Genomic DNA, 18,316 nt, shown 5'->3' with positions numbered 1-18,316 from the left:
AGTTTTTCGTATTCAGTATCATGTCAGTAACTTGCAAAGATCTTGGGAGAAATTTGGTGTTTATTCATTGTACTAAGTAGTTTATTCATTGCAAGGACGTTGGGATAAAGTTTTTCCTCCAATGTTCTATTAATTTTATGCTAATCTAGAATATGATGAAAGTAAAATTGGGATTCTTGTGGCATGAACTTTGCTATCTAACTACAGAATGGCATAAGAGTGCATATTTCTTTCAATTACTAGAGTGGCATGACATACAGGTATACCCAAGGGATATATATGCTTTTGGATTGATCGCTTGGACTGGCAATGATGTCCTAAATCGGCGGTAAGTGCTGATTCTTTGTATATTTAGTAGATATATTATTGTTTTATATTCATCAACCATATTGCCCTGACTTATCTTTTCTTTGAGTTCTCATTTTGCTTTTTCAATTTTACTATTCCATATGCAGATATTGCTCATTTGAAATCTTGTTATGGGAAAATCAGTTTACTCCAGTTCTAGGGTTTGTGGGAAGAGTTATGCAACAGTTTATTGGAAAATTTGTATCTTCATATGCATGCAGAGTTTATAATATATATATATAAGAATTTGGAGCTGTAAATAGGTTTCCATTTGTAACTTCTATTGCAACTCTTTTATTTTCACCTTATTTGGTCGAAACTCAAGGTTTTTAAGTCCTAGCAGTCTTTGGTGGTTTCTTAAATCAGGATTGGTAGGAGCTTCATTTTACGTCCCCAAGTCAGTGGTCATAACAATAGAGATTCATATTCCCACTTAAATACAATATCGTGGACATCAAGTTCCCCACTTGCCACATTCAGAAATTTCCTACATTTTCCTACATTTTCCTACATTTGGTCACTCGTCTTCACTTCCAGGATGGCCTTCCTTGATGATAATCATTAGAACTAGTTCGATGTTGCATACTTCTTTCTTATATGTTTTGTTTAAATAGAAAATGCAGCCAACTCATGAGAAAATACCATGTATTCTTTTATGAAAGTTCATTTCTTTAGATAATCCATTTATGGCTCTGAAATTTTGTTAATCTTTTCCAAAGTGTTTCATATCTTACTAAAGATACCAGCTTGCAAGCAAAGTGATATGCCAAGCTTTCACCTAAGCCTCGATTTCATCCGCTTCTTGTTTGGGTTGATTCTTTACCCTTAAATGCATTTAGAATTTGTTCTTCCTCATTACTGATATTGATTATCCTACGTTCAAAATTTCAATTATCCTCATTTAGTATGTGTAACTTCGAACTATGGAAAGATCATTTCATTCTCAAATGCCTCTGTAAACACTATATGTACCACTTTAGGGTGTTTATTTCATTGGATCATTTTATTTCTCTTTTAAGTCTGGGTTTTGTAAATATACCATATGAATAATATGTTATATGGATTCTGTATTTAGCCTTTGTTGCCGGACTTTTTTCCTTTGTTGATTTGCTTCTTTTTTCGATTAAACAAAGAGTTTGGAGCAGATGCGTTTGATATTTCAGTTTCTTGGGGATAACTCATTGGGTTAAACTGCGCACCTCCAATGTGTCTTATGCAGCAAATAGTGCTTCCTAAAACTTCTGCCAGGTCATCTGAGCTTTAATTGTAGCAGACGAATAGTTTACCTCAGATCAGTGTTATTAGAGTTGAACCAGACGTCAAACTTCCTTTGGTCTTTTCTTGTCGGACTGGCTTTACTATTTTTTACAAATAAATTCCTAGAATTAAGTAAGAATTAAAAAAAGGTAATACATAGATATTTGAAAATAGGGTGAATATTTACAAAAAATAATGGGAAGAAAAAGGTAATGACTGCGAGTTGTTGTGCAAGCTGCCGAACCTGCCTTCTGATATCTTTAATCTGTTCATATCTGGTATCACAAAGTAGATCTACAACAGCCCCCCTTCCACATGACCTTTTTGTTGTCAGGGGGTTCGCTGAAATCGCAAACCCCAGGTGGAAAATCAGCAAACAGGCTAAACGTCATCTAGGCAGAAAGCAGTAAACCTTGGGCTGAAATTAGTAAATTTTGGGCTGAAATTTGCTGTACCTTAGCCTGAATTCAGCAAACCCTAAAGTTGATCAAAGATTCCTGCCCTTGCTGACCATAAAACGTTGGCTCTGATGCCAATTGATGTAGCAATTTGATGAAGAAAACAGAATACTAAATAAGTCCTAGATAAGCACAAGCACAACTTGAAGAAATCTGGGATATCTTCTTCAAACCCAAACTAGGGCTTCAAACGCTAAAAACTTCCCCCCTTTTTTATTTATAATTTCAAAATCACGTGAATAGTTCGCTTTTCTTCCATGCAGCTCATTTTATAAATTTAGTTAAAGTGATAACACCCTTCTCCAAAATAAAAATGACTAAGTCCCAACATAAAGTAACTTGAAAATAAAATATCCGAAAATAAAATGCTTTATTTGTCCTCTCTTAAGCCAAAAATAAAAGAAATTAAAGCTAAAACAGAAAATAATTGTAGTTAACTAAAATCTAACTAAAGAATTTATCTGATCAGTACTTGCTCCTTTTATTGTTCTTGGGAGCTCATCTGGGATTTGTATCCTGCCGTAGGAGGAACCTACTGCTCCAATGATCTTTGCTACTCATGCTTTGTACACCATCATTATGAGTCTAACATGTAATGGTCAGATGAAATCATCATCGTCATCATCTAGATGTAATCCTCGGATGAAATGGTTGAAATAAAGAAATATGGAATGGAAGGATAACCAAATGCTTTTTTTCTCCTTTTTCTTTTATTTCCTGGAAGCTATTTACTTCTATAAAAGTTTTCTTAGGTTGACCAAAAAATCCCCTGTTTCTTCCTTTTATTTGGGCAACTCTTGATCTTTATTTTTGCCTTATCATATAGGTTCAAACATTCAATACAATCAATCATGCCAGTCCAAACTTCATGGTTAGCAGAGAATGTAGCATTATTGTAGTAAAACTGATGGTTAAACCAATATGCTGCATTCAAAATATTCTGTCGCAATTGTTTATCCCATTGTTTGCATAATATTTCTTTAAAGGGCTTAAATTTATATTCTCTATGTAAAAATGATCTTAACAACCTCCCTTGCTATTTCAACCGCCATAAATATAGCCCACTAAGGTTCTTTCCTTGGTATTAATCATACACAAGATCTTTACAAGGGCTAAGTGATTTTGATGACAAGGTTACAGGAAGCCCAAAATTGATGACTAATGATAAAATCTGTGACTACTTCACCATTGTGCTTCAGTCAAGTCACTCAGTGGGTGTATCTAGAGGCATCATTTTTTGATCTTGAAGGCGAATCATGTAACTTCAGGCCATATGATTTCTCCACCATTGGTATATTTCCTCATCAGACTCAGTTTTTTTAATGTCATTCAAATCACCATTGCCTCTCAACTTTAAGTCTACAAAGTTTGCAGAGCATGTGTCCAATACTTGGTGGGAAAATTGGATGTCAATAATTTTCATACAGCTTCATAGTCAGCAGCCTTTTCTGTAACCATTTGGACTGTATTTTCCGGACCCACATTCACAACTTCTTCGTTAAAAAGCTTGTAGAAAAGTTGCATCCTAAATCTTTATCTGATGTTTCTACTGACTTCATAAGCCTAGTTTCTTAACACAAAATTAATTAGTCAATGTTTTGCCGTTATGGTGCACCCTGTATTTGCCCAGTATCTCCGGTAATCCTCCATGCAACTCCTTACTTCTTCAACATTCCTCCTTAAAATCCAATCTTGAGCATCCAAGGACAATTGCAGCAATGGCATCAATCATGTGTTGAAAATAGGACGAGAGCAATGCATTAAACATAATCACTTCATAATATTAACAACGCCACATGCGAGATCGTTGCATTCCCAGATAATCATTCTTGATGCTCGGTCGGGGCTCAGGTGTTGTATGAAGTACAAAAAGGTTTCTAAACATATTATCCTCTTTTCTATTTTCAGTATTCATATAATCTCCATATTTTATTCATTCCCCATCCCCACTAGTTATTGCCTTTCGAGAAGCACTAGGACCTATGACCAAATACAATGATTGGTTATCATTACTAGTGCTTGGATATGGGTTTCCAATCTCATCAGCAATCAATTGCCAATGTTGTTTCCACTGATATACTTTCTAGACTAGTTTTCATTTGATGTTGAACATCAAAGGCCACACTTTTACTCTGCTGCTAGATCCCCTTCTAAACCGCAGAATGCTTCTTGATCCTATTAATTCCCCCACCATCATAAATATTCCACATCGCATATATTTATGATTCCACTTTGTCCCTTCCAAAATTTCTTGGACTAGATCCCGAGCTGGGTCACTTTTGCCTCTTACAGATGAGCCACATGAATTTGAATCTGCCCCAGAAGTAGTCGTTATGACTAGTGTATCTGAAAACTGAAAGGAAGGAAATTTAGAAAACTCTCTCTCTCTCTCTCTCTCTCATTGTTTTTCTAGTTCTTGGAAAAACTAAATTCTAATTAAAAAAACACAAGTATTACATGAATATGCTTTACCTTTCAAGTTCTATGAACCAAGAAAACAACCAAAAAAATGGGAAAAAAAATCAATTTCCATGAAACAAGAAAGCTGACTTAACTCATAGTATAATTCCTTAGCAGATTCTAAAACTCATCCTTAACTTCAACTCTATGTCCAATCAAAACGCCTCTTAACTTTCCAATACACCTTAATAAGGAACTGATTTGGATATAATTACGATGTATGATAATTTTAACTAACAGATCAATCCAAAATATTTTGATACAATAACTTACATGTGAGAGTTAGTTTGATGGGCAACTGTTGGGAGAAGTCTAGGGCCTTTAGGCTAGCATCTGTATCTATTGAAGCAGCTCACACTATTTGTTTCCAACCCAATGGCATGCTTGAGCTTCACAGTTTGCTATAGAAGAGATCTCTGCCTTTTCAACCCACTTCATCGAATCATGTCCCCTCTAATTGTCATGCTCTAAACTTTTACTAAGCAATGGCCTCTAGGTGGTGGTCATGGTGGCAAGGTGCTACATGACATCTAGAGTACCTTTCTGGTTGTTGTAGTTAACATTCAAAAGAGAAAAAAAAAGTACTAAGAAAAGCTCTAGATTTTACTGCAAGTCATCAATTCCTTTCTTCGTTTTGATAGATTTATAAAAGACGTAGCCCACAGAGCTATACATGGAGAGAGAGAGATTGAGAGAGGAACTCAGAAGAAAAAATGGGAGTAAACATAAAATATATGCATGATAATCTACAAATGTTCCTTGAGCCCCAGCCAACTATAAAAGAACTCCGGGAAGGAATGAGTTCAACGAGGCATTAGTCATAAAAAAAATATTCTATCAGCTACAGGTGATGAGTTAGATGAGAATAATAAAACCAAATCTTTGAAAACTTAGAAGAAACGTGGAAAATCATTTAAAAAGTTTCATATGCAACTCCCATTTCCATCTTTTTTCTAGTATAATTTGATAATCTTGTAAAATCATTGTGATATTGTAAGAATAAAATGCTCTTTTCTATGATTATTTTTTATTTTGCAAAAGTGTCCAATTTTATCGTAATAACTCCGCCTTGGCTAGCTTCTTTCCAATCAATGCCGGTCCCTAGCCCAAGTAAAAGAGGAGGGTTGTGTTAGGTGGGCAGCTGGCATAAAATTGTGTACTTTCTATAAATCCTAAATGACAGGATCGTGTAGCCGACCCCAAGTAGTTGGGATAATGATGATTCTTCAATTTTATCATAATCAAAACAAAGGCTTTATTTTTTACTTTTAAAAAACAAACAAAACAAATTTAGAAAATCCCTCATTTCTTTCTTCAGTATACCTGGTATACTGAAGAATTTAGCTGCTCTTACGAGTGATAAAGTCCTTAATCACTCTTCCCAATGGTCCAAATCGCTTCCCAATTTTCTGCACCTACTATTGAAGTCAAATTGGATTTTCTCTCTGGAGCCAAAAACAAAGCCCTCTCTTTGCTATAGAGATGATAGTACCTTTCAATCCGCTAATGTCTTTGGAATGGGTGTTATATTTTTTTTAGGAGAAGCTGCAAAAAGAATCTGGCCAAGGTGGACAAAAATTGTTGCACTGGTTTTCATTGAGGCTTCTCTGTCTAGGGCAGAAAGCCCATGCATTTACCCAAAGAAAATAGTGCAAAACCGGATAAGGAAGATGAAGAGTCATTTTGAAATGAAACAAAGAGGAAAGAAAATCCCTCTAAAATAACCCATAAATTTTGAAAAAGGATTTTTTTTTTTTTTGAAAAATCATAAGAAAAAAGTATGAAAACTGGAAATGTAGATAACCAGCTAATTCACACTAAACGGTAGAATCTGCACTGCAAGAACCTATCAACTCAAGCAGTTATGACTGACTCTATCCAGTCTTGCCTGGTTCTTTACGTCAAGTGGCTTTTCCACCGAACCAAACCGGTTTTGGTCGTGGTTCTGGTTTAACCCACTCGAACCAGTCGGTCCAGTCCGATTTTGGTACAACTGCTTCACATGGTTGTGGTGATGTATAAGACTTGTACTTTTCAGAAAAAATGCCCATCTAAAATTATGTGACTTTATCAACATAGAAATGGTTTACTTGTAGAAATTGTTTACTTGTTTGAAATGCTCTAAAGTTTGTTTCTTTTCGGCAGCATAGAAGTGCTTCTTTTAAGTTAGTTTTCTATGGCAGATTAAGGTTGCTAGCAGATTCGAAGGGCTACAGATTGGATGATACAGGACTCTTTCTGGTTGCTCATGGTTCTAGTGGTAAAAAGGTGAGAGACTTCGATGGTATTCAGTATTCTATGTACTTTTTTTTGGTGATCTCCACAGCTTCGATGGTCTACTTTTTTTTTTTCTCATCACCTCTCAGGTTGCTAAAGCCAGTTCGAGTTTGAAACAGAGAACAGAGAAAGAAGTCTTTGACTTCCTTGGATTTCCCTGGCTTGAGCCTCACGAGAGGAATTTGTGAGGTATTTTTCGTTCATCCATCCTCTACTCTTTTGCAACAGACTGTAGAACAGCTGAGGTCATTGATGAAAGTTCTAGTTTTTCCAGGAACAGGTGTGGTTTTAGATCCTAGCATATTATCAAATTTACACCAAAATCTGGACCATTCAGCTTACAAGCAACCACTCTTGCGTCTATAGTGTAAGCCACCTTTTTTTTGTGCTTTGTTTATAGTTCCCGGTGTATATAAATCTTTTGCCCATGATGTACAGTCTGAGATCAGCTCTTTAGGTTTAACTTGGGTTTAAACAGCAAATCCTTTGACAGTTTACATAACTCAAGGATTACTCAACGCATGGTCACATACTAGCGCCATGTGAATCTGTAAATGCAAAATCAGAAGAAATGGAGCTTAGTTTTTGCACATACGATATATCCCAACTTGTCTACAGCCATGATTGTATTTTGTGTTATCATGGACTTGCTGTTTTGCATTGCTATGTGCACGTGATCAACATTCTTTGCAATTGCGCATGCATATATGAATAGCCTTGATCTCATAATGTTTTGGTCCATGCACTGTTTCTCACGACATTTGCTTGAGTTCATCGAGGCCTGCCTGTAAATCTTCATTTCCGTTTCATGTGCTATACTTAATGTGTGAATTTTCCCACATGTTCCCTTTTGCGTGCTTTGATATGCCTGAATGCATTGCATGTGCATGAAAATGCAGATACACACCCACATATGGAAATGATGTTTCGGTGCTTCATCTTTTCCGGGAATGTGGATTTGGGCATGTGCATGTTAGAATGCGCAAGTAATTCGAATAAATACGGTATGATCCATATGACCATGGAGATAGTATGATCAATAGCGATCAACAATATCCAACCAATGCGTGGAATGATGGGCAGAGTGGCACCTATGGCTAGTACAATGTTGTGTCGTGGGGACCCATTCTCTCCTCCACTGTCGAGTCTATTAAAGGGACGGTATACTATCAGTGTTAAAAAAAGCGGACCGCGCAGTGCCTAGGCGATCCAGAAAGCCTGGGCACATCGGCTAGGCCTAGGCAGCCAAACTGGGCGGCAGTCTCTGGGCAGCCGCCTAGGCAGGCGCCCAGCGCCCAGTCCTGGGAGGCCGCTCAGGGCCTGCGCCCCACTTAGGGGCGGAATTTTATTTATTTATTAGTTGTATTGATTTTTTTTAAAATATAAAGGGTTTGAAAGATGAGTTTTAGGTTTATTTCAAACATAAGCCCTCAATAACCCATTTTAGAGATAAAGAAACCTCAAGAAAACTAAATTTTGTGACTTGCATTGGATCAAAGTGATTTTCAAAGTTATGGGAAATGGATCCAAACATCACTCAGGTATATTTGATTTAGTTTTGGAGTTTTATAATCCTATTAGAGGGTGTTTTTTATTATTTTAGCACAAGAAAACATCTCAGAGGTGGGAGTTTGGAGTTCGAGCAATCAAAGTGCAAAAATTTATTTTTGAGATTGCTTGTGTTATTTTGAGATTCTTTTTCAGGATCTAGTTGAAGTGGAGAACTGGGTTGGAAATATGGATATAACCTGAATCCAAATGACAAAAATTGCATTAGATGCAATTTTTGTGAAACAGATACGACAGGGGGAATAAAACGGTTTAAGAAACATCTTGTCGAAATTAAAGAGGATGTTGCCCCTTGTAAAAATGTTCCTGAAGCTATTAGAGAGGAGATTAAACAATCTATGAGTTTTGTAAAACAACAACAGGAATAAAATCATTGTCATTTGAATAGATCTATTTATGCAACTTCTAAAAGAAGTGATCCGGGTTGGAAGTATGATTATAATTCAAAACCAAACGATAAAAATTGTATAAGGTGTAATTTTTGTGAAACAGATATCAATGGGGGTATTAACCGATTCAAGAAACACGTTGCTGGTATTAAAGAGAATGTTGCTTCTTGTAAAAAGGTTCCTGAAGCTATTCGGGATGAGATTAGACAACTTTTGAATTTGAAATATCAGAAAATGATGAAAGTGATCATTGTTCTTCAGAAATATCTTCTCCAAGTTCTTCTAGAAGTGCTGATCTATGTTGAAAGTATGGTTATAATCCGTATTCGAATGACAAAAATTGTATTAAATGTAATTATTGTGGAAAATATACTAATGGGGGCATTTATCGGTTTAAAAAATGCCATGTCGGTATTAAGGGGGATGTTGCCCCGTGTAAAAATGTTCTTGAAGTTATCAGGGAGGAAATTATACAATATTTGAGTTCAGGAAAGCACAAAAAGATAGAAAATGGTAGAGCAACGAAGACTCATAGGGCCTCATCTACACATACTAGTAAGAGGGAGGTAGAAGAAGAGGAGGAAGAGACAGATTCAAAAGAAATAGAGGAGGACGAGCGTTATATTGAAGAGGGAGATGACTCTGATGATAATGGCCTCGATTCTGATGCACATGATGAAGCTTACCCTAATCCTTCTACTAATGATGATGATGATTACTAAAGAATCTTGGTATTGAGTGTTGACTGTTGTGTTAAGTGTTGATTAATTGTGTCCTAGACTGTATATTTTTTGAATTTCTATAGATTTTCTTTTTCTTATTTTTAGTTTCTAGTTCTACTATCTAACTTTTGCATATACAATCTACAGTGTATCAGACTACCAGCGTATGCTTGTATGGTTTTACCGTTTTAGCATTGTATGAAAATATGGATTATGGTCTCATAGATTATCAAAATTCTCTTCTCTACTTCTGTCTTTTTTTTTAATTAGGATTATGGTCTTATGGATTATCAAAATTCTTATGGATTAGGGTCTTATATATTATCAAAATTCTTATAGATTATGGTCTTATGGATTATCAAATTTCTTATGGATTAATTTCAACTGAGTCGCCCAAGTTCTGGATTCCTGCCTAGGCGGTCACCTAGGCGTTGGACGGCTTGGACCCATGGCTGCTTGGGGGCCGCTAGCGCTTTTTGAAACTATATGCTTACTATGATCATATGTGGCATATTGTACTTCCACAAATAGTATTCTTTGTTCAAGATGGTTCATACCTACATGTCTTTTGGTTTGCACCCTAGTCCATCTTTGCGCAACTATACACCCTAAAATGTGTTCAGGCGCAGACCCATGTGCACATATGCATGAAGCCATGCAACTGATGAATACATATTTATCTATATGCAAGTACCGCGTCCCATGTGCACATATGCATGAAGCCATGCAACTGATGAATACATATTTATCTATATGCAAGTACCGCTGTAATGCATATGCTGGATTCGGGTTTAGGGTTTAGAATATATGTACTTATTATTCTGGAAGGAATGTGTACAATCCATGCCCATGCGCTTGACTTTATCATATGTGAAGTGTTGAGAGACATTTCCTTGTGGAATAGGTATGAATGTGTTAGCATTAATATTTACATTGCATGACTTTCACAGCCAATACACATATATTGATTGGATTTGGTACATGATCTTGGCATTTAGTTACAACCAATATCGTAACATTATTTTAAAACTCTCCGTTTTAACATATTTCATGGTGTATGAGGGAGGCACAACAGGCGTCAAGTGTCCCATTTAACATCGAAGTGCTGCGGAGGCGCCACTACTTCAACTTTGAACCTCAATTTCAGCAAAAATATTCGTAGATGCATGACCAAAGTTGTGTTGGTTTAAAAAGTGATCGTCTGTCTTGGATGACTCAGTAGCCTGGATAAGAAAAAATGGTAACTAGAGGCACACAATTAAAATTATAATATTTTATTTCTATAAGAAGCAAGCGCAAGGGGTGTGGTCATTCGCTCTGGTAGAACCCGAACCCTCTTAGACCACCGGCTTTTGATATTGGGGAAGCCCTTTTCTCGAGACATGGCCTAGTTTTCAGTTCAGAATGAGGTAGAATTTCACACAATTGAAGAAGCCGACTACTCATGAGAGGCATGTGTACCCTCTGAGTTCCCGATGACCGAATTTAAGTGCTTTTGGTTTCTAGAGTGGGTACGAGTTTTCTTTTAGGGTTTTGGAATTTTGGATTCCTAGAAATGAAAAGTTTTAGGTTCTTGGTTGATTTTTTGGTTGGAGGGCAATTTGAAAAATTTCTTCTAGGATAAGAGGTATTTTGGAAAATTAGGGATGATTTGGTATTTTGATAAAGTTGAGGGTAATTTGAGAATTATGAAAATGTAGGTAGGGGCACTTTGGGAAGTTCAAGTTTCCTCTCTCTATATCAAGGGTTTTTCTCTCTAAATTAGAACCTAATTCTCCAACCCAAATGAAGTTGAGGTTCGCTTTTAGAAATGGCAAAACATGAGTAGAATATTAAAAGTGGTTAGGTGGAAAATAAAAATTGATATGCCGGGGGCTATAACCCAAATTGGAGAGAGAGAGATGTAGAAATAGATGTGTGTAAGAGAGTGTATAAATGGATATGTGCAGTACGTACCAATTAGAGTTTTATAGGTAGAGTTTAGAGATGTAAGTGGAATTGGAGATAGAGAGATGTAGAAATGGATGTGTGTAGGAGAGTAGAAATGGATATGTGCAGTACATACCAATTAGAGTTTTATAGGTAGAGTTTAGAGATGTAAGTGGAGTTTTATAAGTGGAGTTTAGAGATGTAAGTAGAGTTTTATGAGTAGAGTTTAGAGATGTAAGTGGAGTTTTATAAGTAGAGTTTAGAGATGTTTTATAAGTGGAGTTTAGAGAGGTTCACAGTAGAGAGGGTTACACCCAAATTGGGAATAGAGGGATGTAGAAATGTATGTATTAAAAGTAGGTGAGTAGAAAATAAAAATGGATGTTTACCGTAGAGAGGGCTACAACCCAAATTGGGGATAGAGGGATGTAGAAATGGATGTGGGCAGTGCAAACAATTGAGTGGAGTTTAGAGAGAGCAAACAATTAAAGTCACTTAGGTGGAGTTTAGAGAGTCCACTTAGAAGTGGAGTTTAGAGAAATAGAGGGTGTAGAAATGAATGTATTAAAAGTGGGTGAGTGGAAAATAAAAATGGATGTTAACCGTAGAGAGGGCTACAACTTAAATTGGGGATAGAGGGATATAGAAATGGATATGCGCATGATGTGTCACTTAAATGGAATTTAGAGAGAAAGCATAAATGGAGTTTAAAGAGAGAAAGCAGAAATGAATGTGAGCAATAAAGAGAAAGAATGGTAAGAGAATCAGAGAAAGTAGAATGGTAAGAGAATGAGAGAAAGAGAGCACCTGTAGTTAGATTACCATCGTGTAATGGATTTAACAATTGTATAACAATTGTAAGTTGGATTTAACAATTGTATAACAATGGTAGGTCGGATTTAACAATTGTATAACAATTATAGGTCTAATAGATTTCACTTGGAGAAATTTTGTGTAATTTATTTCCATAAGAATTGTATAACAATTCTAGGCCTAATAGATTTCACTGGGGAAATATATAATTTATTTCCATTTTTTATTAAAGTGTCCAAGTAAATATCAGATTTCCTTCTAATAGATCTTGATATACCCAAACGGCCCGTAAATTCGTGTTAGGGCTGAAAATTAAACCTTAAATTCGTGTTAGGGCTGAAAATTAAACTTTGAATTTTTGATGCCTTGCCCTGAGAAGGCTTCTTTGTTCATCCACCATCAATCGTATCAATCAGTTTGTTTTTTTACCATTACACCCAAATTTTTGTTGTGAAATCGTTGAGCAAGTAACCATGGTCATTTTACAACAAATTTAAGCGAAAATCATTTATGCTTTGTCAAATTTAAGTCATTTTGACTTTCTATTTTCCATTTTCAATAAAATTACATATCCACTTCTACACATTTATTGTGCTGAAATTTGCTGTTTCTTGATGATCAGCCTATGGTTTTTGTGAAAGACCCCGATACTAATAACTGTTTCTTGATGATCAGCCTATGGTTTTTGTGAAAGACCCCGATACTAATAACTGTTTCTTGATGATCAGCGTATGGTTTTTGTGAAAGACCCCGATACTAATAACTGTTTCTTGATGATCAGCGTATGGTTTTTGTGAAAGACCCCGATACTAATGTTTGACAAAACTTTCGGTCCAAGATGATACCGGATTGGAGAGATGTGATCTTTTTACTTCTACTATTTTTGACAACTGCAGTTTTATTCTTTTAGACAACTTCCTTCTAGAGTTTAACCCTTGAATTAGTTGTTGATAGTATACGGATGCATTCCTATATGAGTTGGGAAGCACCCTACAAAATTTTGGCTCGAGTCACTGCACAGATTACGAGATATTACTTTGAGAGTGTGCAGAGGTCATGGGACTGATATATATTCACTTGTTAAGAACCTCCAACTTTTCGGCTCGATTCGACCTCGATTTGAGTGGATAAATCGACTGATTTTTATATGAATGAAAAGCCCATATAACAAGGAAATTTTAGGCCTATTTGGTGGTGGGAATTGGGACATATCGCCCTGACGTTTTGCAAAACAAAATTGTTGCTTGTTGTAATCCCTATGAAAATAAACTATTTTCACAGTATTGTTTGGTTTCTTTTTTGTGTTTTCCTTGTGGTGCTCTAAAGATCATATAAAGAAGGGCACTTCTCGACATCAGATTTGGCTGAAATTTTTATCCAATGACTATTCTATAATCACTTTCTTCTTAGAGAGATTTGGGGCTCCTTGATCACTGATTTCTTGGGGTTCTGTTGTAAAGTAGGGGCAATTTAGGTGAACCCTACCTACAAGTCAAAACGTTCCAGAGGTTATATCTCTTGCATCCAAGGTCGAATTGGGCTCAAATTTGGACCGTAGTTTTTTTATATTAATACCTACCACTCAGGCCATTTATATTTGTATATCTTAAAGAAGCTTTGTAAATTGGCATTAGATCAATAGATGGTTAAGCTTAACCTGACCATATCTTGGCCACGCAGCCTGGCCTAATTTTTTAATAGCCTTAGGGTACCTTGGATTGAATATCCAATTGTCAGATTTCCATTATGGGCTGGTTTGACTATGCGTCCTTTTGTATCGTTCAATCATTGATTTGGATAAAATCGGGCTCATATCTTTGGCATGTTTTTATGGCAAGGAGCTCCCTTTCATCATATTAAGGTGATTTTTTTATTTTTTTGCTATTGACCTGTTATTTAATACCATTCACTGAGAAGATTACCTTAGTATTTCTTTTGTAAAGAGAAAGTACGTTATTGAGCTGGATACTTAGGTATTTATTAATGGAAAATTATGGAAGACCATTTGCCTTGGTGCAAGGTCACAACTCCCTGGAACTGTTAAGTGGAACATTGGGTGGCTCAGGGTATTCTAATAATGAGGATCAAATTTTAAAGAAAATTTTTAAACCCCGTGACATTACCCAAGTTATCATATTTCATATATGACTGCTTTGAAGTTGGAAAACTCTAATTGATTATCTCGGCATCAAGATATATAAACATGAAAAAAAAAAAAAAAAATGATGGGTTTGGGCAAAATTTATGTTAGCTGTCTACCTGACACAATCATGCCATTTTACTTAGGCATGGGATGGATTAAAAGAAAGTTTACAGTCATCCCACCAAAATATGAAAAATAAATAAATAATAAATTTGAGACTAAAAAATAGTGCATCTTGTAGTACATTATCTAGACCGACCATTTTCAAGATTTTTATGTTTATTTAAATTTACTTGATTCGAATAATTTTTTAGTATAAAGTTTTATAATTAGAGATGAACATGGACTCTAAGGCAATCCTTAGAATTTTTTACACCAAAATTATGTCTTTTGGTAAATTTGGTGGTGCATTTTACTTTCATTGTTTAAAATTGCTACCTTAGATAAATCGTGCCCTTATATAAAATATCATTCAAATAACTTACAAATTAGAAATTATGTGATCCACTTGATCATAAACTTAGTGAAAAAATATAAAAAGAAAAAGGCAAAAAAAACATGGACCTATTTGCATGCATGGATATGCTAGATGGGACAGAACGGCTGCCTCCTTTGCAACTTGCAATTTGCTACCACACAAGCAGGTGTAGATATAACTCCATGGTTTGCGAACCCAGTCGTGTTGACTTAGACTCGGCCGGGTTCGGTGTCTGAAAATACTGGCTTTCATCTCTCTTTCATCCCTTTTCCTCTACTCTGTCAGTGCATAATTTTAGGGTTTTTTTTGTTTTTTTTTTTAACAACGCATAATTCTACTTTGTTGAGGCTGTCATATGCATATCACATAAATGAGCGTATTTACCTATGTGAACAGTTGAAAGTAGTCTCAAGAGCTCATGATCATATCAGCAGTATAGAGCAGTCTCGAGACAAGTAGGGTTTTCTCTTTATGTTAGGTCCTTGAAAATTAATGGTAAAATTTTTTTTTTTTCTAGAAGTCATTCTCTAAAATATTATTGGTCCGGCACCTCAAATGTTGGACCGACTGACATGTGGCATTTTTTTTTTTTTTTTTTTGAGAGAGGAGAGAGTACTCCGAGTGAGACCGACCTCTAGCATGTTTTTTGAGAGAGAGCACTCCAAATATTGGATCAACTTCTAGCATATTTTTGAGAAGAGAGAGAGAGAGAGAGGAAGAGAGATACGAAGGGTGGGGTTTGGGACAACCCTCTCCATTTCGTGTTGTCTTTTTTTTTTTTTTTTTCGAGGCAGTTCCATACTTTGAAGTTTTGAACCGACGCATTCTTTGAAGTGGTGGTCCAAGACTCCGAGTGCTAAATCAACGCCCTGTTAGTGTTTGATCCTCTAGTTGAATGACAGATGAATGGAGAAGTCAATCCCGTAATACAATTGCTAAACCGGCTTGTCGAAAAAAGAAAAAAATATCAGCCAGGCACTTCAGTTAGATCACTTGGGTTTCACTCGGGTTTTTTTTTGAAGGGGCTGTAACCATAAAATATGAAAATAGTGGGATTCGTCTTTAATTTTGAAAAACTAAGATTTAAGATTTTTATGTTAATCACTTTATATTTTATTTAGAGAAACTTTGCAAATTATTCTTCTGGGTTTAATTGTTTAAGATCTTAATTGGTTCCTTTGGCATAGCTTCAACACTTTCTTTTTAAAATTTACGGGCATAGCGAATTATAAATTATTGTATCCCATTTTTGGGATATTTTACTTGAGGTATAAAATTTTTGAGGTTTTTTTTTTATTCTTAATTTGAAAGTTTAACTTTTGAATTATCTAAAACATCAAAAAATTTAATATTTGAGAAGTTCAAAAGTCAATTTTTAAACCTCTAATAAGGAAAAAAAAAAAGTGTTCGGCTCACAAATTAGACTTTCAGATCACTTGAACACTAATACTATATATATATATATATATATATATATATATATATATATATATATATATATATATATATATATTTATTTATTTATTTATTTATTTTTATTTTTTATTTTTTATTTTATTTTTTTTATCTAACCATTGAGTTTGAAAGTTGGATTTTCGATTGTTCAAAAGTCCTACTTCCAAGTGAGACGAGAGCATAAAAGCCTCTCGTTCTTTAATACCGAAACTTTTGTGAGTCTGAACATATATTTTCCAATTTTAAATAGCTAATCAAAAGGACACATCAACCGCAATAAAATACTGATAATTGTTCGATGGCTTATTATTAGTTGATCTCTTAAGCAAAACCTTTGGGTAACGTGTCAACCTTATACTGTAGAAATAGGGCAAACAATATAAATCCACATAAAATGATCTTTTGGGCTCTAGAAATCCTCCAATTAATCACTTCCACCTCAACATATATGGATACGAAAGATTCAATTTGTAATAGAATGACTTAATAAGCACTATTTTTTAACTTTAAATTTTCTTATTAGGATAGAAATAGATTTTTGGATCAATACCAAAATTGCATCAATTAAAAGGCACGCTTCTTTAAATGTTTAAGATACACCCATATATAAACCTCACCCTTAGTAAATTTATTTCTAGAAATTTGTAAAAATACCTATAAAATATAAATTGTTTAACATTCATCTCACTAGCAGTTATTTTGATAATGTATTTTTTACAAGTATTTTAAAATTAAATAAAATATATATGGATAATGTATTAAATTGTTCATCTCTCTTAGGAGTGGCAACAGACTCGGATCCAACCTGGGACTCGACAACCGGAGCCGTCCCAAGTCCTGATATGGGTCCAAAAATTGGACATGGCAGGTCGGGTCTTGGTCCAAATAGACCTGAACACTATTTGGATCCGGGTCTAGGTCCATGTGGACCCGACCCGAACCTTACTTGAATAGTGTCATTGTTTAAGTAATATTTAATATATAATAATTTAATAATATTTGAATAAATATTTATTAAATATAATTTATAATTTTAGTTATAACAAAAAAAAAAAAAAGTTTATATAGAGTCAAGGCTCTAAACAATCAAATTTAAGCCTATATCAAAGATTTCATTAGAAGAGGTTGTTTTGATGTCCAAATATCCTCAAATTTATCATCTCGGCATTAATACGTATGGACATGAGAAAAAATGGATTTCAAGTTTTGAAAATAGTGCATCTTGTATCGATTTTTTGGCCGTTTTCAAGATTTTTCAAGTTTTCATAGATCTGCTTGATCTATAGTATTTTTTAAGCTTTAAATTTTATAACTAAAGATAAAAACATATTTTAAGGCTATCACAAAGATTTTCAATATTAAAACCACAAACAATGATTTCATGCAACCGTTGTAGAGTAATATAATGCAACAACCTTAAAAAACCATCTTTTGGCCATTTGTTTTATCCAAATTTTGAAATATACACTCTTTTCATTCTAATGAACAATCACAAAAAAAAAAAAAAATTGACACATAATATGGAAAGTATTTTTTTAGCCCAATTAACATAGGCCGTTCATTTTGGGGAGATGCTTAGATCTAGGCCTTTAAACGAATTTTTTAATTTCAAAATTTTATTGATGGCTTTATTATTATTAGATGAACAATGTTATATATATATATATATATATATATATATATATATATATATATATATATATATATATATATATATATATATATATATATATATATATATATATTAAATTTATAAAGATTAAGATCTTGAAATTCACAAAATGAATGGTCTGGATTCATTTTTAGAGGGGATAAAGTTTGACCATATCTAAGGTTCAAATTGAACTTTTTTTTTTTTTTTTTTTATTAGAGGGATTGATTATTGAGATGAAGAGAGTGTGTGTGTAAAATTTGAGATCATACAAGTACCACAAACATGATTTTCTAGAAGTGTAATTGTATTATACTATGATACAACTGTTGCATTGGATCATTGCTCTAAAACCATATTTCTCAAT

At 34.6% G+C, this 18,316-nt stretch overlaps 1 protein-coding gene across 16 annotated transcripts in view; it reads left to right on the top strand.

The window, feature by feature from the left end:
* POL{LAMBDA} (DNA polymerase lambda (POLL)) overlaps window positions 1–10,789 on the top strand; it is a 74,355-nt gene extending 63,566 nt beyond the window's left edge. For 5 of the 16 annotated variants that reach the window (XR_002279876.2, XR_016042956.1, XM_088849906.1 and 2 more), the window contains 4 exons: window positions 261–328; window positions 6,707–6,791; window positions 6,890–6,989; window positions 7,075–7,392. Coding sequence is in view for 5 of the 16 variants with exons in the window: in XM_088849906.1 (XP_088706032.1) it covers window positions 261–328; window positions 6,707–6,791; window positions 6,890–6,988 (252 nt within the window). In the remaining 11 variants the exon portion in view is untranslated. Of the gene's footprint in view, window positions 1–260; window positions 329–6,706; window positions 6,990–7,065; window positions 7,393–8,861; window positions 9,725–10,555 lie in introns of those variants that run through there. The other 11 variants (XR_002279875.2, XR_002279869.2, XR_002279874.2 and 8 more) reach the window with 6 other exon arrangements.
* Window positions 10,790–18,316: the final 7,527 nt, after the last annotated feature.

Source organism: Amborella trichopoda, chromosome 10 (assembly GCF_054954075.1).
Source record: "Amborella trichopoda isolate Santa Cruz 75 chromosome 10, AtrichopodaSantaCruz75HAP2 v2.0, whole genome shotgun sequence".
NCBI lineage: Eukaryota > Viridiplantae > Streptophyta > Magnoliopsida > Amborellales > Amborellaceae > Amborella > Amborella trichopoda.
This window is presented reverse-complemented; position numbering and strand designations above follow the sequence as displayed.